Raw genomic sequence first — 22,021 nt, 5'->3', positions numbered from 1 at the left:
GTCAGACCCCACCCTAATGGATTTGCGGTACATCTGCAAATCATATGGGACAAGAATAACTTTCTCCAGAGATCTCAACCTACCCTGTGATCTCAATAGAACATACTAGGGAGACAGATATATCTCAAAGAGATTACCGCTCCACTGGAATAAGCTCCCAGTCCATCTGAAGCAAAGCTCCCTCAGTGACCCCATTCAAGCACAACCTTGGCATTTGGATAGGTGACTGTAAATTCATCTCAGGGGTGGCATCTATGTCCCTCATGGACAGGGACAGTCATTACAGTATCACTCTGCTAACAACAATCATCTAAACTTGGTCAGTAAGGGTATTCGGGTTTTACATGGCTAGGCTTATAAAGGCCCCAGGGCCATTATCCTAGTAACCTCCTATGAATCTGTGATTCTCCTTCCGTGCCTTCTGCCTCTTTTTCCAGTCACAATAATAGCCTAAAGGCAGAGCCGTCTCACAGAAGAAAGCACTTGAATATTACAGGGTTTTGGCCTCTCCAGTGCAGTCTTAAGTCACCTAAGAGGACAGCCTCACTGGTCTAGCAGTTGCAGTCTTGATATCTTGGACTGACAATGGTTGTTGAGTTTTACTCAGTTTCTAGAACCATCACAAATAACCAGTAGGTTCTGGAATTGTCATAGTTGACTGTTTTAGAGCTCTTGGAGCCTTTTCTGGAGCAAAATCTATTAGTAAACCAAGATGTCCCTGGAAAACTAGGAAAAAGACCCAAATTCTGCCTCTCATAGGTGCCTTCGAGGCTCTTTCTCCTTTTGAAAAGTGTCTGGTATTTTTCCATGATTTTTTGGTGCTCGGGAGGACAAATATTTTGCATCCCACAATGGACCTTAACAGCTTCTGTGGACACACTTGGTGTATCATTTTCTATATGGTAACTGCCAGGCTATCTGATAATACCACTGGGAATGATTGATACATTTTAGCAAACCAGTGGCTTTGGTTCATTTAGGAGATGCCTTAAATTTGATGCAAGTGGGTACCACTTTTTGTACAGAGTGCTGTTGGATCTTTCCTTTATGACCAGTGAGTGTTTATCAAGGTGTTTGCATGGTGGCCGAAGTCTTATAGGAGAAGGATCTCCATGTGTTCCATTACTTGGATGACTGGATCCCAGTGACCCACAGAGGAATTCCTTAGCTGTTTCACAGGATTGGGTATTCTAGTAAGTTCTTCAGTCTCCGGTGGTGATCAGAAACTGAAATAACTCCTCTCCTGCCTAAGCTCAGAGGTTTGCCTTTATCTGTATAGAGAGACACATCTGAGTGTGTCATTTCGATCCATTTAAAGGACCCAGGAAGTCAGAATTTTGACAGCTTGGATATGAGAATGCTGCAAAATGTCCAAGTCTGGATCTTTCTGTTGATGCTTCTTGCAAAAACCCATGGATGTTGGCATTGTAATACGAGTCATAATCAGGTACTGAGCTATTATATGTTTCTGGATCATCTTCAGTTGTCACATTCCTGTAGCCAGTCTGTAGAGTGGTGGTTATTCTCACCAGTCTCTAAATAGACCTCCCATTCTTATATCAGAGCCCACTGCGGGTCTCAATAAATTGCTGGCAAGGTGATGAGCTTAGCTCATTTCTTTCTTGCTTCAAAAGAAGTTTCCCCAGAGAAGGGACTCCACAACAACCAGCTAAAGCTGTGGGTAGTCCTTATGAACCTAAATGATTTGGAGGGAAAGCTGGCTCTGAGGCCTCTACTAAAGATGGTATCACCATATGATACCCATGATACTGTTCCCTGTGACCAGAGATGCTGTGTGCATCTAGCATTAGATTGCTATATACAGACCTGTCGCGCAGCAGTTTGTATTGCAAGTGATGTATATCATTTCTGTGGTGCAGATGGATGGAGCCCTGACTTTATCTGCTGCAAAACTAGGTTCAGTTAGCAGTGACGGGTGCTGCAGAAGTTGTCCTTGAGGGAGTAAGTGAGCGGGTAAGGTTGGCTGACCCATCCTTTAGTAAAGAGGTGGCTTATTCCTGTGTGTTATTTTCACCAGTTGAAGTATGAGTGGGTAATACATCAAGGCAAATATAAACTGAGATCAGGTGCTTGACCTGTCAGTCAGTGGTATGCAGTGCAGCTGAGGACTGAATCTGTAGAAGCATGCATACTCAAGTAGTCCAATATTGCAGGCTCCATTTCCATGACACACCCAACAACCAGAACAAGGAGGGTAAAAAATGTAATGAGTAAAACCTCTTTAACATCTCAGGATGGTGTCCTGATCTACAGCTGTCATCTCCTTCATGCCCCTGCTGAGAACAGGAATAATTGCAGGATAATGAACAAGTAGTTGTAGCTGTTCAGTGCTCATGTGGTGGTGATGCTAGGGGAAAATGCCATGTAAATTGAATGTGTTGGCAGACTCCCTGAACCTTTCCTTTCCTCTGCTGAAAGCTGTGGTATAGTGCAGATCTTGTTGTGGAGGATCAGTTCATGGATCAGCCTTTGCACTACTTGGGAGTGTTCCCTCCCTACTCAAGTTGGAACAACTAGCAAGAGGAATTTTACATTGGACACATTCTCCATTATGTGGCAGGAGAGATTTCTGTACATCTTCCTGCATTCTCTCTCACTGTATCTCATTGCAAACTTGAGAAAAATGACAAAGGCTAATCTTTCTAGTGGCAAAGAAGGGTGTAATTTCAGGCTGCCTTATTCCTGGTGTTGTAAGATGCTCTCCTGGTACTGCTATAGACTCTATTATCCAGTTTGACCTTCCTAGAGGAGTGCATGTTAAAGGGCCCACAAAGTTCCGAAATACCGAAAAAGAAGAGAGAGAGAAGGGGACCAAAAATACAAGAGAAGAGCAGATGTCAAGCATTGCTTTTTACCTTTAAACTTTTTTTTTTTTTTGCTCGGAGCAATCCCCTGTGCACCCCCAATGTGGGTAGCAAGCACCCCCCCCAAAAAAAAAACTTGTATGTGCACCAATTCCAGGATCTCACTATACCTCAGACAAAAGGAAAATCTTCATTTGTTATAGGCAAGTCTGAATTGTCAGTCATTCAGTCTGCACATTCTGGAACTCTGCATTGCATGTCTCGACAGTGTAAATGGTTAGTTACTGTGTCAGAGTTGATAGAGGCTTCCAGGAAGCCTTCTACCCAGTAGACTTATTCTACCAAATGAAAAAGGTTCTCAGTTTGGCCGAACAATACCCAGGACTGCTGAAGTCAGTCATTTTTTTGGTGGTTATGTTCTATATTAGACACTACTGTTGCTTGGACCTCAGTTCTGTGATTAGAATGTAGGCATCAGCCATTTTTGATCATCATGAGCTTATGGAGGACAAACTATGTGGCTGGTCAAGCATTTTCTTAAAGTAGTCCTTTGTCTTTGCCCACCTTTGAAGAATTCATCCTCCTTTAGATTTCATCTTCGTAATCGTTGAGTTTACTTGTGCATGATTAACACTATTTGGTTGAATGGTGCATGGGAAACCCTTTTTCTTTTGGCAATCTTCTCTGTTGACAGAGTTTAAGCCATACAGTCTAAATGGGTAGTCACCCGTATTTAATTCTTCACAAAAATATGGTGGCTTTTTGACCTAGTCATGGTTGTTCTTGTAAGTAGCTTATAAATTGTCCCTAACCCAGCCCTTTCATCTTGTTTTCTTTACCAGAACAGAAACCTGGTCAAAAAGATCTCTTCACATCCTTGATGGTACATTAACAGCCCAGGCTCTACTTGAAGATCAAGTAAATGAATATAGGAAAGTTGAATAATGTTGTCTCCTTTGCTGTGGGGATGAACAGCAGGTATTTGCTAAACACTTTCTGAGTAAATTGCCGCCGCCTTTATCTTTGGAAGTTGGCAACTGCATTGACTTTTGCCATCAGGTTGCTTACTCCCTGTTGATAAATTCTGTAGCCAAAGAATCATGACTGCTTCTAAGGGTTCCCTCAAGAATTTCCGCACAGCAGGTGTGTGCTTTGGGCACTTTCACTTCAGTTCACACCTTCAGGCATTGATGTCTCAACCATGGCTTTTACTTGCGTATTTTGCTTCAGGTCTGACCTTCTGCTATTTAAGCGTTTTGACAATTTCTTCATCATGTTGGATAAACTGCTTGGAAGTCATTCTAGTGTTAGATGACGAAGGAGCCTCTCTTTTGCTAGGTGTAACAGATAACTTATTACCCTATTGGTTGATATGTAAGGAACTGTCTGTGGTGAATGCATGTAAGGAACTGTCTGTGGTGAATGCAAAGTAGTCTTCTACTGTTCCCTTAATGTTTGGATGGCTCACCTAGCTGTCTGCAGCTGTTGGAGTCCTATTTTAGTCAAATAAGTTTACAGTTCATATTTGCAGGTAGTGTAAGTGTCAGCTTATTGTTTTTATTGAGCTGCAGAAAATGTGCTCATTTACTGTTGAGGGTTGAGCTAGAAGTCTCGGACTGTATGCAGTCTGTTGCAACACTACATGATGTCACAGAATGAGTTAGCATAGGGCATATGAAGGAGAGTCCAAGGAAAATGTACCAAATTGGAATGGAAGAGAGTATAATCACAGTCGTAGACCCACAAAGGCAAGTTCCCTTGCAGTTTGTCTGGTATGATAAGAACCTCTGTTATTTTTTGCAGCTTCCATCCATACTTGTGGTCTAATCAGTTGGAGTGTACTTGATTAGTTTGAGTGTACTTGATTGTGTTTTCTACTGTTGCTAATGTGCTGTTTTAGCTTACATAGTCCTGCTGAAGTTGTGCCTAGTACTAGATGTCTCCTCTTTTTTTAAGCGTCCCCCCTCCACCCCAGAGTTTCTGCGTTAGTTGTCCTTATCACCATGATAGTTTGTGCTATGAGCTGCTGAGTTGCTCACCTGTGTATTCTCCAATCCACTGACTTTCGTACTTATTCGAGTAGATGTAGAATTTCATTATTGTTTCACATATTTTCACTTTTATTATACTGTTTGCTTTAATGTTACAGTATAGCCCTTCTTATTTTATCTGAATAAGTGGAAGGGGAGTAGTTTTCCTTCTGTTTTATAACCACAAAATCAAAAAAGTAAGTTGATTTTTGTGTATTTTTTCTTAAATAATTTTGGGGGTTGTCATGTGTATTAAATTGTGTTTCTGTCTTACAGATGCATACAGAGCGCTAGGGTGTAGGTAGACATCGGAAATTTGCCATGAACTGTATTCTACAGAAGAATTTATACTAAATCTTAAAGCCTTCTAAATATATGTATAATGAAACATTAGGCATAGTGCATTTTTCCACCTTGTAAAATACATGTAATTTGCTTTTCTTGTAGCACTACTCCTTCTAAGCAAGGGAGAGGAAAGCCCTCTTTCTCTCGTGTAAGTTGTCCAGAAGACAGCAGTGAAGATACCTCTGGGACAGAAAATGAAGCATATTCTGTTGGAGGGGGACGAGGAGTCGGACACGGTAATAAATGCTCATTTTTGTTAAAGCATAGATCTTTTCTTTTGGTGTTTTCACATGTTCATGTTTCAACTTTTTGTGGCTAATGTTTCAGTACATTGGGATTTTGAATGTATTCTAATGGTTGCCTCCAGAATTTCTCCACAGCAGGTGTGTGCTTTAAGACAAGGGTATCCAGTGAGTGGAATATTGATCTGAAGTAGTTAACTTCATTTGATCAGCAACCTGTGGGTATCGGATCCGACCCTGGATCCGAGCCGGCAGCTTTCCAAGCTAAGGATCCGAGCTCTCAGCTCCTCCCCCTTACCCATAATATCCTGCTACCTCCCTCCAGTCCCCAGAGCTCATTTGCCGCGGCTTCTGAAGCATAAGGGACGAGATCTTGGCGTTTTAGGTGAGAGGAATTTAGGAGTATTTTTCTTAGAAAAATAGCGTTTTCGGTGTGTGTGTGTGTATAGTAGACCCGTAGTTTAGTTAAACCGTTTTTTAGTTGTATTTAGTAGTAAATTGGTGTTTTTTCCCCTTCCGCTTACTGTGTGTGTTAGGGCGTGTGCTTGTGTGTGATGGCCGAGGGCCCTAAGGCCATTTTTTCAAAATGTGCTGAGTGTGGTCATAAGCTGTCCCCATCGGATGGCCACACTCAGTGCGTTCTTTGCCTGGGGGTAGCCCACTTAACATCGGGCTGCCAGATTTGTGCAGCCTTTAACCCCCGGGCTCTGAGGGACAGGAGAAACAAGCTAATCCTGGCGGGACTCTTGCCCCCGAATTCTTCTTCCTCCTCTCCCTCAGTGGCACCAGTCACGGCTGCGACTGTCCAGCCTTCAGCTCCCCCTCCCCTGGCTGGGACTCAACCTCCCGCTGCTACCCAGGGAGAGGGGGACTCTTCTAGTAAAGAGAATAGACATAGAGAAACGGAGAGGGATAGGCACAAGAGCCATAAGCGGCAGGCCGAATCAGTTCCTTAGGCTCCGCCGACTAAATTAACTTGTTCCCCAGTGAGGGTTTCCAGGTCTTCCCCCTCTCGGCTCTGTTCTCCACGCTTCTCTCCGGAGCCGGAAGAGGAGTCCCGGTCAATGCAGATGGGAGTGCTCCTGCCCTCCCCTCCAGGAGTGAGCTCGGACCCTTTCTTTGCACCCATTGCTCCTTCTCCGATCCACTATCTGGTTTCGAAGCCATTGGATCCGAGTCGTCTCGGAGCCGGGGAGTGGGCACCGATAGTAGTTGCTACTTCGACGCCGGCCTTACCCTCGAGTTTATCAGGTCATCTTTCGGATCCGAGCTCTCTGGGCCGAGAGCCGAGCTTTGGATCCGCAGGGGTGAATGTGTCTCCGACACCGGTCCTCACGTCTGAGCCGAGGGGACTACTCTCGGAGCCAGGGGAGAGTGGTTCACCTTCGGCCTTCAATGTGGTGGAGAGGGTGCTGTCGAGGAGTTCGAAGTCCCCGGTCCGTGCTACGGATCCACCCTTCACTCCCTCGCATATGGGCCTGTCTTCCATCGTCCGGCCCCAGGGACAGCCTGCGTCTGCGCCCCAGTTAGTTCCGTAGAGGAACAGGACCCCGTTGGTGAGCCCTCCTCGGACAGCCCCGCCAAGGAGGTCCCTCACAAACGAAAGTGTAAGAGGAGGCACTTGGACTCCCCCGAGTCCCTCACGGAGGACACTGACTTAGAGGAAGGGGAAGGTTCCCCCAGGTCACCCACAGAGGACGTCTCCTTTGGAGATATTATGGAGATGCGCATAAGAGGGGGTGGTCAGCCCAGAAACCTTCCTCGGATGAGTTTGTGTTTCTAGAGGCGTTGACGCAGGCCCGTCTACCTCTTGGGTGCCCCCCCCCAGCCGACCCCCTGGTAGACTTGATTACTACCAGGGCTTAGAAGGAGCCAGACACTGTGGAGCCAATCCCTAGGAGACCGGATAAAATTCTTAGTCCCCCTTCTGACAAGCCGTGTGGAATAAAGGTTCCCCGGTAGATGCCATGGCGGTGGCGGCTGCCACCAAGAAGGAACTGACACAAGAAAGTTCCTCGGTCCATCCTCCTGATAAGGAGTCTCGGATGATGGACCGTATTGGAAAGCGTATGTTTGCTTCAGCCACTTTTTCTATAAGGGCGCTGAATTATCTGACACACATCATTAGGCTTCAGTGGGATCTGATAAGAGTACGCTGGCTCTCCCCCAGAGTCCATGGCGGCCGAGGACAAATGGACCTTCTCGGCTTGCAAGGCCACTCTAAAGTCAATATCTCACACTTCTATGCGGCTTCTCTCCCATGCCACTGAGGGGGCGGCTAGAGCCAGTGGAGCAGGGGTCGCCTTGTGGCGCCACGCCTGGCTCCGTCTTTGCAACTTTGTGGAACCCTTCAAGGCGTCCTTTGTAAACGCTCCCTTTGACGGTTCTACGCTATTTGGCAAAACCGTCCGCGACATGCTACTCCAGAGCGAGAAAGACGGGAAGACGCTGTCTGCCGTCAGACTCCACTTCTCTGCTCCTAAAAGGTCCTTCTGAGGATCCAGAGAGGGCAAAAGAAGATGTGGTTCCGGAAGTCTCAGCAGTCCTGTCCCGCTCCGGACCCTTCGTCCTTCAGAGGCAGAGAAGGACAAGGTGGACGCCGGCCCAGAGGCAGAGGGGGGCTGAAGAATTTTGGGTCGAGAGAACCCTTCTCCGACCGACCCTCGCAGCAGCCCTGAGGGGTTGCCCGACTGTCCCTCTCTGGAGGCAGTCGGGGGGTGTTTTTCAGAGCATCTAGCAAGTTGGGAGTCCATTACTACAGATCGCTGGGTGCTCCGAGTAATATCCAGAGGTTACTGTATCCCCTTCCTGAATCTTCCCCCGCTAGCGAAAAGGGAGGCTGTGGCTTCAGAAATAAAGAAGTTACTAGAAAAAAGGGCCATCCAGCACGTCCCCCGAGAGCAGTCCGTGTTGGGCAATTACTCCAGGTTCTTTTTGGTGCCAAAAAAGACGGGGGACTTGAGGCCAATTCTCGACCTGTCTACTTTGAACCTGTTCATTGCCAAAGAGAAATTCCGGATGGTCACTCTACAATCTATTCTTCCCCTCCTGCAGGAGAACAACTGGATGTGCTCCATAGACCTCAAGGATGCATACTACCACATTCTCATGGACAGACGATCCAGGAGGTTCCTCCACTTTCGGCTAGGGGCAAGTCATTATCAGTTCAAGGTACTTCCGTTTGGCCTCACCGCAGCCCCCAGGGTGTTCACCAAGGTCATGGCAGTTGTGGCAGCCCACCTGAGACTTCAGGGAACTCAGGTCTATCCGTACCTAGACGACTGACTCCTCACCACCCCACTAGGCATCTACTCTGTTCTGCAGGGATTATGCTTTACTCTTGGCCCATCATCTAGGCATTACCATAAATTTCAGGAAGTCGTCTCTTCATCCTGTTCAAGTTCTGGATTTCATAGTGACCAGGATAAACACGCTTCAGTCCAGGGCCTTTCTGACAGCGGACAGGTTACGCACCTTGTCACTCCATGTAATAGTGCTTCTACAGTCCCCAGCCCCACCCGCAGAATTAGTCCTGAGAACCCTAGGATCCATGGCGGCAGCCATCATCCTTTTACCTCTTGCTCGGTTACACATGAGAGTCCTTCAATGGACCCTTCAGGTCCAATGGTCCCTCCTCCTTCACCCATTGGATTCACCGATTCCCCTAAGCAGGGTTTGCAGGAACTCCCTTCTTTGGTGGTTCCATTCCTGAGAGCTTCGGGAAGGGAGACCGTTGGTGATGCCTCAACCCCAAACCACGCTGACTACGGACACTTCTCATCTCTGGTGGGGGGCATTGCATGGGCAGAACCGTCCAAGGCACGTGGAGCCCTGTAGAGACCATTCTGCATATTAGTGTTCTGCGCAGCGCCGGTTAAACTTCTTCTGGCTTCGCCAAGTCTGCTCTTCAAATTTTCCCTTAAGGAAGCTCTACTCTTAGTATAACCAGACTACTCACTATATTATAAGCCTAGCACTTGTTCTCAATACTTCTCTACTAAGTAAGCACTCTCGTACTAAGTAAAGCACTACATCTACTTACCACCCCTGTGAATATCCACTTCCCTTAAAGGTACAGCACTCCCTTATACTGTTCTAGCATGTCGAGTGGTAGATTACTGGCGTCGTCTCCAATTCAGTTGGTCAGTCTGGGTATCTTGAGACAATGCTACAATTGTCTCATGTACACAGACAACCCTCTCCTCCTCCCAACAAACACAAATACATGTGAGAGATGCAACTATATAGCCAAACTGGAGGCTGAACTCTCTCATCTCAGGGCTGGCATGACCAGACAGGAGGAGATGGCAACCACACACACAACAATCCCAGTCCCACATAGACCTACCACAACTGCAAACCAAACACATAAAAACACAAAGACATACTCGGAGGCTCTAATAAAAAACTTACCAAAACAACAGAGGCTTCCAAAGCAGACATCCAAAAATCCACCACCTCAAAACAAAACACATGCAACACATACCTCAATAAATCAGTGTGTCAACCAATCACAGCCCTTAAGGCCAAACACCTTGCCTGATACACTAGTAATAGGTGACTCTGTAGTCAGACACACTGATGTCCCGCTGACCAGGCTGAACAAGGAGAAGGTGACTGTGAGCTGTCTATCGGGAGCTAGGATCTGCCACATAACACGCGCACTCAAGTCACTCCAAAGCAAGTACAAATATGACTCCGTCATTGTCCATGCTGGTGTGAATGACCTGAGATGTACCTCCCTGGACTACATGAAGAGAGACATAGAGGAGCTCTCCGATTATGTAGCCCAGGCTGGTATGACCCTGACCCTGAGCAGCATCTTGCCCTCACCAAGAATGATACCACAATACAAAGACAAGATGGTCAGCTTTAACAATTGGCTCAAGTACTGATGTCATTCTAAGGGGATCCAATGTCTGTCTGCCTGGGATGACATGTTGGACAAGCCACGCTGCTTCGCAAGGGATGGCTTACACCTGTCACCACTGGGCTTCCGGATATTGGCTAAGGCTCTTGCCACCCCCATAGTGCCTTTTTTAGGCAAGGCTCAAAAGACAAACCCACCTCCTTAGAAAACAAAACTGGAAAAAACTAAGGGTAATGCTGCTCAACGCCAGAAGTCTAAATCTCAAGATGCAGGCACTTGATGCACTCCTCAGCATGGAGAACATCGATGTCTGTGCAGTAACTGAAACCTGGTTCAAGGCTCCTGAGAGGACCCCAGCGCTACCAGGCTATACCTTGTATCATGCTTTTCGGCCCCAAAACCCGGGCCGAACCACAAAGGAGGGGAGTGTCCATATTCATCAAGGACACCCACACCTCCAGGTTAGTAGCAACACATGAAGCATCAGAGACCATACAGGTGCAACTAACCATAGGCAAAACTGCTATACAACTGGTAGCGTGTTACAGACCACCCTCCCAATCTCAAGAACCCCACTCAGCCTTCCTGAAGACATTGGAGGATATGAATGTATCACAAAATACCATCATACTGGGAGACTTCAACTACCCAAACATAGATTGGGTACATTATTCTAGCCCTAATACCCTAGCCCAAAGGTTCCTGGAATTGATAAATTCAAATGCACTGGAACAACTAGTCACCTCTCCCACTAGGGGAGATAATATACTAGACCTGATCATCACAAACATGGGGACAAAATGCTCCACACCGGAAGTATACCCCAAACTAGTGAGATCTGACCACAAACTAATTACCCTGGATATACATATCCCACCTCCACCCCCAGCACAAAAGACCACAGTGAAAAACTTCTCAAAAGCAGACTTCACTCTTCTTAAGACTGAGATGGTATCCTTTAAGCCCACTGTGCCAGTGGATACCACATCCCACAATGCCGAATCCTTCACAAATGCTTTCTATGGACATCTCCAAGAATGCATGGATCATGCAATCCCAAACAAATCCAAGTCCCTCTCTACCAAAGGTAAGCGTCCTGTCTGGTGGACCTCAGCCATAAACAAATTGTATAACAAAAGAAGGAAGCTACTGCACGTCAGAGCAAAATCCCATGAAGGGAAGACATCTCTGATCAACATTAGCAGAAAGCTACATTCTCTCATAAAAACATCCAAGGCCAACTTTGAGAGAAAAATCGCTAAGGACACTAAAGATAACCTCAAAGCCTTCTTCAGCTATGTTAGAAACCTGGGCAGAAACCCTCAGATATGCTCAGAGTTGGTTCACAACAACAAAAAATACACTGAACCCACAGATATTGCCAACATTCTGGCTGACAGGTTCAGTGCAAATTTCTCCCCTCCTTCACTCCCAAAAGAAGAAATACTTATCCCAGCTGAATGTAATCTCCCTGTCATCTCAGATGTCCAAGTGAGAACCGCCCTAAACAAAGCAAAAACACAGCATCAATGGGACCTGACGGTATCCCGGGTTGCGTGTTACGTGAACTCCAAGAGGAGCTAAACCCACACATAAAAATGCTATTTAACCTTAGCCTTACTTGGGATATGTACCTGAACACTGGTGTACAGCAACAGTGGTCCCACTCCACAAGGGGTGCCTCTACAGACCCTGAAACTACCGCCCCATAAGCTTAACCAGCCTGGTCTGCAAAGCTATGGAAAGAATCATTATGGAACTCATAAACAGAGACATAGGGGACCTACAGACACTTGACCCCACCCAGTTCGGCTTTGTAAAGGGCAGATCCTGCCTTTTAAACCTGGTTGACTTTTTTAAAACAGTCACTAGAGCCATTGATGAGGGCAAAGCAGTCCATACAGCATACCTGGACTTGGCTAAGGCCTTCAACACAATACCCCACTCAGGCATCATAGATAAGCTCAACAGCTTAAAAGTAAACCCTTATGTCACTAGATGGGTTGCAAACTGGCTAAAGGACAGAACCCATAATGTTAAAATCGCTGGAGCAATGTCAGACTCAAAGCCAGTCACAAGTGGTGTCCCACAGGGATCTGTCCTGGGACCCCTCTTGTTCGGCATTTATTTCTCAGATGTTAAAGCAAACATGGGAGGGCTGTGGCTGACAAAGTTCGCAGATGACTGCAAACTAGGCGCCATAGTCGATACACCAGCAGGCACACACATCCTACAAAAAGGCCTCACAGAAATGGACAACTGGTGCCGGAGTCATGGCCTTAAACTAAATGCCAAAAAATGTATAGTCATCCCCTTTGGGAAAAACAAAGTACCCACAAATTATCACATAGACAGCAACCCACTGAGTATGGAAAAAGTAATCAGAGACCTAGGGACCCAAGTTGACAGCGACCTCTCATTTGACACCCACGTTACTAAAGTGGTTAGAAAAACATTCTACCTTGCACACCTCATCATGAAGGGATTCACATCCAGATCCAAGGATGTCATTGTACCCCTATATTCCTCCCTCATCAGACCCATGATTGAGTACAATGCCCCATTTGGTATGTACCTCACCTGGCATTTGCAACAGCTGGAGGATCAAGGGTCTCCAACATATGTCTTATTCTGCCAGACTAAAGAAACTTCAGCTCTATTCAGTAGCATACCACCTGCTCAGAGGTGATCTCTGCCTGACGTACAAGGCCATGTCCAATCAGGATCTGATGAACATGCTCCACCTCAAAAAATCCAAATCCATCAGGACCACGAGAGCTAAAGACTTAAACCTCTGCACAAGTATGAATAGGACATGCTGGAGGGATAGATTCATAACCCAGAGGCTTCCCATGCTTTGGAACAAGATCCCAGTTCAGATTAGGCAGAGCCCCTCACTGACTCTCTTCAAGAGAAGTCTTGATGAGTGGATGGGAGATCGTAAGTTTACCCCAGGGGTCACATCTGTGTCACTGCTAGACAGGGGCACAGTAAACTAATTATATTATATAAGGGGACCTTCATTGTGTCACTACTAGACAGAGGCACAGTATTCTAAATTTATTCTGTACATTTTTTGTACCATTTCATGGGGTGGCAAAAGCCACATCACTATGGCTAGGCTTACAAATGCCCCAGGGCAGATAGCCTAGTACTATACTATGAAACTATGAAACTAAGCCCTTCAAGACCTTCTTCCTCCGGGGACTATTGCAATTCAGACAGACAACATGGCGGTAGTCTGGTACATCAACAGACAGGGAGGAACCAGGTCTTACCCTCTTTGTCGAGAGGCTATGAGAATTTGGGAATGGGCGATTTCCACCAACCGCTTTCTGATAGCAATGCACATTCTGGGTCGGTCCAACATCCTAGCGGACAAGCTGAGTCGTTCTGTCCTCACACCTTACGAGTGGTCTCTAAACCCCTTAGTAGCAAAACAGATCTTCTTCAGATGGGGACAGCCATGCTGCGATCTCTTCGCGTCTCCTTCAAACGCAAAATACAGCAAATTTTTCGCTCCAATTCTCCCACCGGGGGAGAGTCCCAGAGACGCTCTGGTTCATGCTAGGCCGCCCGGTCTTCTTTATGCTTATCCTCCTCTTCTGCTAATGACGAAATTTCTGCAGAAAGCTCATCAGTTGGGGAGCAAAATAATCCTCATAGCCCCATTCTGGCCGAGCCAGATCTGGTTCCCATACCTGCGGTCTCACATCATAGCTCCTCCTTGGGTCTTAGATCCCATTCCGGATCTGATCTCTCATCCTTCGGGATTGCAAACTCCGAACCTGGACGACCTCAAGCTCACAGCTTGGTTGATCCAGTTCCACTAATGGCTAGGACTCGTCTTCCATAAAATCTATTCTGGTAGTGGCACATAAACCTTCTACCAGGAAGATCTACAAGAGTAAATAGAGGAGTTTTTCCATCTGGGCCAAACATAGGGATTTGGACCCTTTTACGGCTCCCATTCCAGCAGTTCTTGAATTTCTGTCCCACATTTTTCACCAAGGGGCCAGTGCTTCTACTGTCAAGGTTCAGATGGCTGCTATTTCTCATTTCCACATCGGGGACAACCTTGGTCCCTTAGCTTCCGCTAAGATATGCAAGACCTTTTTGAAAGGCACCTTTCTTAACCTTAGTTCTTCAGGTGCTAACTGGTCCACCCTTTGAACCTGCAGCTTCCGTTGATTTAAAATTCTTATCTTGGAAAACTGCTTTCCTGATTGCAATTACTTCAGCTAGAAGGGTATCTGAACTTCAAGCCCTTTGTACAAAATCCCAGTACCTGGTCTTCCATAAGGACAGAGTTTCTCTCAGGACTAATCCTTCATTCTTGCCTAAGGTAGCTTCCGAGACCAATATCAATCAAACCATCAATTTGCCTGTTTTCTTCCCCAACTTTCGGAACAAAGGGGGGAATACAGACTGCACTTGTTGGATGTGCATAGACAATTGCGATTTTACTTGCACAGGACAGCTGCTTCTTGCAAATCGGAGCAGCTTTTCGTGTCTTTCGCTAAGCTGTCCTTAGGCAAGCCTATTACGAAAGTTACCTTAGCTAGATGGATATCCCACTGCATCTTACATGCATATACAGCTTCCGGTCGGCCAGAACCCTTGAGGGTTCATGCTCACTGTACCCATTCTATGGCCACCTCTGCAGCATTTTGGTCAAGAGTTCCCTTAGATGACATCTGCTCAGCGGCCACTTGGGCCTCTTCTCATACCTTCATTTCTCATTATAAGCTGGATCTGATATCCAGAGGTAGGGCAGCCTTTGGCTCCGCAGTGCTCCGGAATATCCTTCCTTGAGTACCTCCCAGGTTTTTGGTAGCTGGGGACTCTGTCCCACAGGTTGCTGATCAAATGAAGTTAACTACTTCAGATAAAGAAGTTGTGTATTCACCATAACATTCCATCTGAGTAGGTAACTTCATTTGTCAGCTACCGACCCCCCCTCCTTCCCCCTAGCCTGTTTCGTGGTCATATTCATGACTGAATGTTTTTCCTTCTGTCACGCATCAGGTTAGCGTTTCTCTTTCGAGTATGTTTGACTGTTGGTGGATAATTTGGCAAACTCGATCTGAGGACTGGAGGGAGGTAGGGTATTATGGGTAAGGGGGAGGAGCTGAGAGCTTGGATCTTTAGCTTGGAAAGCTGCTGGCTCGGATCCAGGGTCGGATCAGATACCCACAGGTTGCTGACAAATGAAGTTACCTACTCAGATGGAACGTTATGGTGAGTACATAACTTCTTTTTTCTATTAGTGATGTGATCAAAGTAGCTTATAAAGTGAAAGATGCTAGATGTTGTTTGTCTCTTCTGCTTTTCCCGGTTAGGGGTCGCCACAGTGGAACTCCGGTCCACTAATGATTGGCAGTAGATTTTTGTGGTGTTTTTGCCAGCCCGATGCCCAACCTTCAGCGAAGGCACGCCCATTCATGCATGTCTTTCGGAGGCCACTCGACCGCAGGGAGGACATGCAGACTCCACACAGAAGGCACTCCAGCCGAGAGTCAAATGGGAGAACCTCTTGCTGTGAGGCAACAACGCTACTGCTGTACCACCTCGAGATGCTAGATGATGTAATGTAAAATGAGGTGGTGATACCAGTTGATCTGATAGTGTAAAATTTTCATCTCGTCCTCACATATGGGTCCAGATCTGAGTCTGCTGTTACTAAACTCATGGCAACCAAAAAGCTCTTGAATACCTCCCCTTACCCACAATGCATCTCTCCCTGCCACCTCAGATCTCGTTTGCCACTTCGCGAAGGCGTGGTCTACACCTCTAGCTCTTGGATTGTTAGGTGAAATTTAGTAAATTTTTTTTCCTTTTCTTCCTAATTCTTGATTGTTTTTATGTGGTTAGCTTTCTCCTGTCCACCCTTTCATTCTGAATTCCTTTTTCAATACTAACCACTTTTTTATTAGATTACTTTCACTTTCTTTGTCTTTCTGTCCCTTTTCCCCCTGTTAGTAACTTTTTTTTTAACAAGTTACTCTCCCTTCTCCCCTATACCTTTAGAGGTATTCTTATTACTATTCTTAGTAGTTTCTGTTTTCCCTCTCTTTCTATATGTAAAAACAAAAAAAATCCCCTCTTTCTCTCTTGGTGTGCCCTTTAGTGTGTGTGTGTACGTGAGTGTATTCTCGGCCTTTCATTTCTTCATCATGGCTGAGAAGCAGGATAAGCCAGCAGGCTTTAAGAGATGCACAAAGTGCTGTCACAAAATTCCCTTCAGTGACTCACACTCCCTGTGCATTTACTGTCTTGGGCCCCTTCATCTACAGGAAGATTGTGCTGTCTGCCATTCCTTCAACCACATGGCTTTGGTTGAAAAGTAGTATAAACTCATTTTGAAGGACATGCTACCATCTGAGTTCAAAGAGGCCATTTCTGTAGTGATAATCTGTGACATCCTCCAAATCAAAATCTGCTCATTTGAGCCCTGCATATTCCTTTTCCTCCAAAAGGTGTGACAGAGGAAAGAAGGCCTTCCTCGGCTCTGACAGATCCTTCAGAGCTGAGATCTAAGACTTTGAACCTTCCAAAGCTTCTAAATCTGTGATGTGGTCGGAACCTTCAGTGCTGAGCATTTCTCTGTTGGATCTGGCTTCTTTGGCTGAAAATCTATCAGGTAAGAATAGATCAGATCCATTGAGATCAGATCCGACAGCCAGTCCCTTTAAATCACTTATGACTCTTCCAAGGACTCTGTGCTCCCCGACTATTGACCCTGTCCCTTCAAGGGTACCACCTCTCTTTTTAAGCAGGCCTAAATTCCCATCAACGTCCTCTTCTTCATTCAACCAGGAGCCTTAGTAAAGACGACATGGAACGAATGGTGCAGAACATCTTGTGGACAGAGGGCATCACTAAGTCCCCCTCAGCCCTGACCCATATGGTTCAAGGTCTGTCCAAGCCATCATCTCCCCCACTTAACTGCTCTTCTGACTTCAGGGCAAGCTTCTGAGTCATCAGATCCAATATGCCCGATGTCTTTTAGCCCAGATCCAAAGACGTCTCTTTCCTTGGATTTTTCCTTTGCTTGGAGCTCTTCAGCCTTTTTGGAGCTTCCGGAGCTGCAGCAAACCTTGTGGAACACAAGTATTCTCAAATCCCAGACCTTTGGAGCAGTCCATGCACCTTGGGGCTTCTGCGCAGGTGTACTCTGCTCTGGCTTCTACCCTGTGCAAGCTGTCTTCCAGGCTGGAGAGGACTCTGTTCTGCAAGCATGGATTGTCGGAGCTGGAGTCACTCTCCACTCAGGAGTGGTTAGACTTTGAGGGCTCTGGAGAGGGCTATAGCTGCCACTGCATCTAGAAAGTTTCCTGCCCCCTCTGGCCCTCAATCCTATCAATTTTCCCTGTGCACCACTTCTGACCAGGATGTTCCATAGGGACAACGGTACCTAAGGTGCCAGGCTACCCATCAAGGATACTCCTGCCTCTTCTGATACTTACCCAGCATATCCCACTGAGGAGGTCCCTTGGAAGAAGCCTTGCAAGTGGAAGCATTTGGACTCCACTGAGGACATCAACATAAATGATGGTAAGGATTCCCACAGTCACCTCTTGATGATGATTCCTTTGGGGAGATCCTGGAGATTTTAAAACAGAGAGGTGGCTGGCAGTCCAGTAATTTTTCACCTGAGGAGTCTGTGTACCTGGTGGCCTTTGGTTCCTGACCATCTACCTCCTGAGTGACTCCGCCCACCAGTGAGCTCATAGGTTTGATCTCATGGCGGGCATGGGAGACCCCAGATTCCATCGAACCTCTTCCACAGAGATGAAACAAAATAGTTACTGCTTCAGCTGACAAGGTCTTTTGGACAAAAGGGGTTGCAGTAGATGCCATGGTCGAGGCGGCGACCCAGAAGGAGCTGTCAGAGGAGAGTTGCACTATTCATCCTCCTAATAAGGATTATAGGATAATGGATAGATGCAGGAAGTAAGTCTTTTCTTCAGTGACTTCTGCCGTACGATCCCTGAACTGTCTTTCTCATTTCACCAGGTTGCAAAGGGATCTAATCAAGGAGCTGTCACATATGCTTGAGGGAGCAGTAGCCAAGGGAGCATGAGAAAGGTGGTCTCTCAGTGACCCTGCACTTTGTAGTTAACTCTTCATGAGGCTCATCGTGCATGTAGCCAAAGGAATGAGTAAAGTGGAGGGTTCCGGCATATTTATGAGGAAACATGTCTGGATGTGCCTGTGCGATTTTGCGGAGCATTTACAGTCTTTGTTTGTCAATGCTCCATTTGACGGCACATCCCTTTTTGGTACCAAAGTGAAAGATGCATTATCCAGGTGTGAAAAAGAAGTCGGCATACATTTTTCTACCCCTCAGACACCTTACCCTAAAGGTCAGAGAGTGGCAGTAAAATGTAGTTCAAGAAACCTTAGGGGTCTTACCAGGACACATGTGGAGAGTTTTCCGCAGAGGGGGGGTGGGGACAATAATGGAAGACACCACCCTTGTGGCAGAGGAGGCCCACAGAATCAAGGGTCCTGAAAATCAATCTTCAGGAAACCCTTCCCAAGCTCCTGAAAGGAGGCCCAATTGCCTATCTCTGGAGACAATCTGGGATCAACTATCCCTACACTGGAGAGCCTGGCGAAAGATAACCACCAACATATGGGTGCAGAGGATAATATCCAGAGGTTACCAAATACCCTTCTCTCATCACCCCCCCAACAAAAAAATCTCAGACGTTCCACCCAGTTAAAGGGATCAAGCAGTCATTCAAATTCAAAACTACTAGAGAAAAAAGTTATCCGAGAAGTCCCCTGAGACCAGAGAGGATATGGAACTTACTCGAGGTTCTTCTTAGTTCCAAAGAAAACAGGGCACTGGAGACCAATTCTGGATCTTAGCAGATTAAACAAGTCAAGTTTGACGCCGCAAGTTCTGAGTGGTCACGGTTCAGTCCATACTTCCTTTCCTGGAACAGGATGATTGGATGTGCTCCATAGATCTTCAGAATGCGTACTGACATATAAAAATGGACAGATGATCCAGAAGACACCCACACTTCCAGCTGGGAGCCAGTCATTTACAGTTTAGAGTGCTGCCCTTTGGTCTCACTACCACCCCCAGAGTGTTCACTAAATGCATAGCAGTGGTTGTGGCTCACCTGAGATGACAAGGATTCCAGGTTTTTCCTTACTTAGACGACTGGTTCATATCCGCCTCGACTAGGCATCTACTTTTCTGGGCAAGCAAGTCTGTTCTTCAAATCTGTACGGAACTGGGTATAACCATAAATTACCAAAATCACACTTGGACCCTTCTCAAACACTGGAGTTCGTAGGAGCACTGCTGGACACTACTCAGATGATTGTAAAACTTCCACCCTCCAGAATGTTGACAATCAGGTGACAAACACACAGATTAATCCAAAACTAGAGAAGCTGCTAGTCATGTTCTACAGGCTTTAGGATCAATGGCTGCAGCTATAGTTTTAGTTCCGTTAGCCACATTTTACATGCCAGTACTTCAATCGCTTCTAGCTGCCCAATGGTCAATTATCCACCAAACGATGTCTTACCAAATTCTCATAACAGGCACATGCAAAAGACCCCTTTCATGGTGGATTCATTCAGCACAGTTGACGCAAGGGTCAACCCTTTGTCCCCCCTCAGCCACAGGCCACGGTGACCATGGATGCTTCCCGGATGTGATGGGGGGGCATTATCTGGGGAAGACGGTCCAAGGCACCTGGTCTGCTGACAAGGCCAGTCTGCACATAAACACCTGGAGATGAGATCAGTGTTTCTAGTGTTGCAGGCATTTCACACTGCTCTTCCTCATAGAACAGTGGCGATTCAGTCTGATGATATGTCTGTGGTGTGGTACATAAACAAGCAAGGAGGAACCAGATCATACCTACTGTGTTGAGAAGTGCTCAGAATGTGGCAATGGGTGATCTCATCCAACCACTTTTTTATAGCAGCACACATTCCAGGAAAGTCAAACGTGATGGTGGACAAATTGAGCAGATCCATTCTCATGCCTCATGAGTGGTCCCTCAACCAGACAATAGCGGAAGACATTTTCCGCAGATGGGGCCAGCCTTGCTGCAACCTCTTTGCATCTCCCCTAAACAACTGCAGCAGCTACTTTGCCCTAATCCCACTACTGGGGGAATCCCCAAGGGATGCTGTCATACACGATTGACCTGCTGGTCTATTTGTACGCCTTTCTCCCCATCCCCTTGATTCCCAAATTCCTTCAGAAAGTGAACAGGTTGAAAAGAACAGTAATCCTCATTGCCCTGTTTTGGCCTCAACAAATCTGGCTTCCCTTTCTCCAGCCTCATTTACAGAAGGAACCCTGGATTCTGGAACCCGTTTCAGACCCGTCACATCCGACAGGAATGATTCATCCCAGCATCCACAACCTCAAACTGACAGCTTGGTTTCTCCAATTCTATTGATTGCCAGACAACTGATGCTCTCCTCACTGGTCCGTCATATTTTGATGTTCTCCCATTCATCCACTCAAAAGCTTTGTAGGAGTAAATGGAAGTGGTTTGTAGTTTGAGCACAATGGCATAATTTAGATCCCTTCACAGCATCTGTTCACTCCATTCTAGAATTTTTAGTGGACATCTTTAATGGGGCAGCTGCCTCTACAGTTAAGGGTACAATTAGCAGCTATCTCAGATTTTCACATTGTGAAAGATAACTTGTCTGATTTCCCGCAAGCTTTGCAAAGCCATTTTAAAAGGGACCCTGTTATTAAGGCCTCCTCACAAAGATCCCCTCTCCTCCATGGGACCTAAATTTGGTACATTGTCTTATTGTTCAGCCCCCATTTGAACCTGCAGCAACTTGTGATATAAAATTTCTGTCTTGGAAAGCAATCTTTCTAGTGGCCATTACTTCTGCAAGACGAATATCAGAAATTCAGGCACTATCCTCCCAGTCTCCGTATCTGATTTTTCATAAAGACAGAGTCTCGTTGTGTATTAACCACTCTTTTCTGTCCAAAGTTATTCCACAGACTAATATTAATCAGACCAGACATTTGCCTGTTTTCTTTCCTAACTTCAGCAACAAAGGTGAATGTGTTTTACATTTATTGGATGTCCATAGACAGTTACGTTCCTGCTTGCATAGGACTCGAGAGTTTCGGAAAGCAAGTCAATTGTTTGCCTTTGCAGGCCCTAGGAAAGGCCTATCAGTATCCAAAGTTACCTTAGCAAAATGGTTTTCTGATTGCATTTCTTTCATTTTCACTGCAAAAGGTATAGATCCTTTCAAATCTGTATGAGCCCACTCATCTAGGGTCATGACCACGGCCACTTCCACAGTTTTCCACTCTAATGCCTCCACAGACAAGTTTTGTGCAGCAGCCACATTGGCCAATCATCATACCTTTGTCATTCATTACAAGTTGGATTTGGTCATACCTTTATCACTCATTACAAGCTGGATTTGATTTCCAGGGGAAGAGCCTGTTTTGTTTCAATAGTTCTGAGAAACATCCTCCCACGAGTCAGCCCGGTTAAAGGTAGCTGGGGGACTCCTTCCCATATGTGAAAATATGATAAGAAATTGACAATATCAGATAAAGAAGTTATGTACCGACCTTAACGTTCCATCTGTATTATAGATTTTTTGCTCTCCTCACATTCCCTCCCTCCAAGTCCCCTACCTTTGTTTTTTTCTGGTTGGACAGGTAGCATAATTCAGGCCATC

At 46.1% G+C, this 22,021-nt stretch overlaps 1 protein-coding gene across 1 annotated transcript in view; it reads left to right on the top strand.

The window, feature by feature from the left end:
- BRPF1 (bromodomain and PHD finger containing 1) overlaps positions 1-22,021 on the top strand; it is a gene marked incomplete at its 5' end in the record, with an annotated part of 1,674,836 nt that overhangs the window by 1,492,339 nt on the left and 160,476 nt on the right. Inside the window, one exon of the mRNA XM_044076412.1 lies at positions 5,303-5,436. Within this exon, the coding sequence (XP_043932347.1) occupies positions 5,303-5,436 (134 nt within the window). The remainder of the gene's footprint in view (positions 1-5,302; positions 5,437-22,021) is intronic.

Source organism: Protopterus annectens, chromosome 7.part0 (assembly GCF_019279795.1).
Source record: "Protopterus annectens isolate FY-2018-M chromosome 7.part0, PAN1.0, whole genome shotgun sequence".
NCBI classification, from domain to species: Eukaryota; Metazoa; Chordata; order Ceratodontiformes; family Protopteridae; genus Protopterus; species Protopterus annectens.
This window is presented reverse-complemented; position numbering and strand designations above follow the sequence as displayed.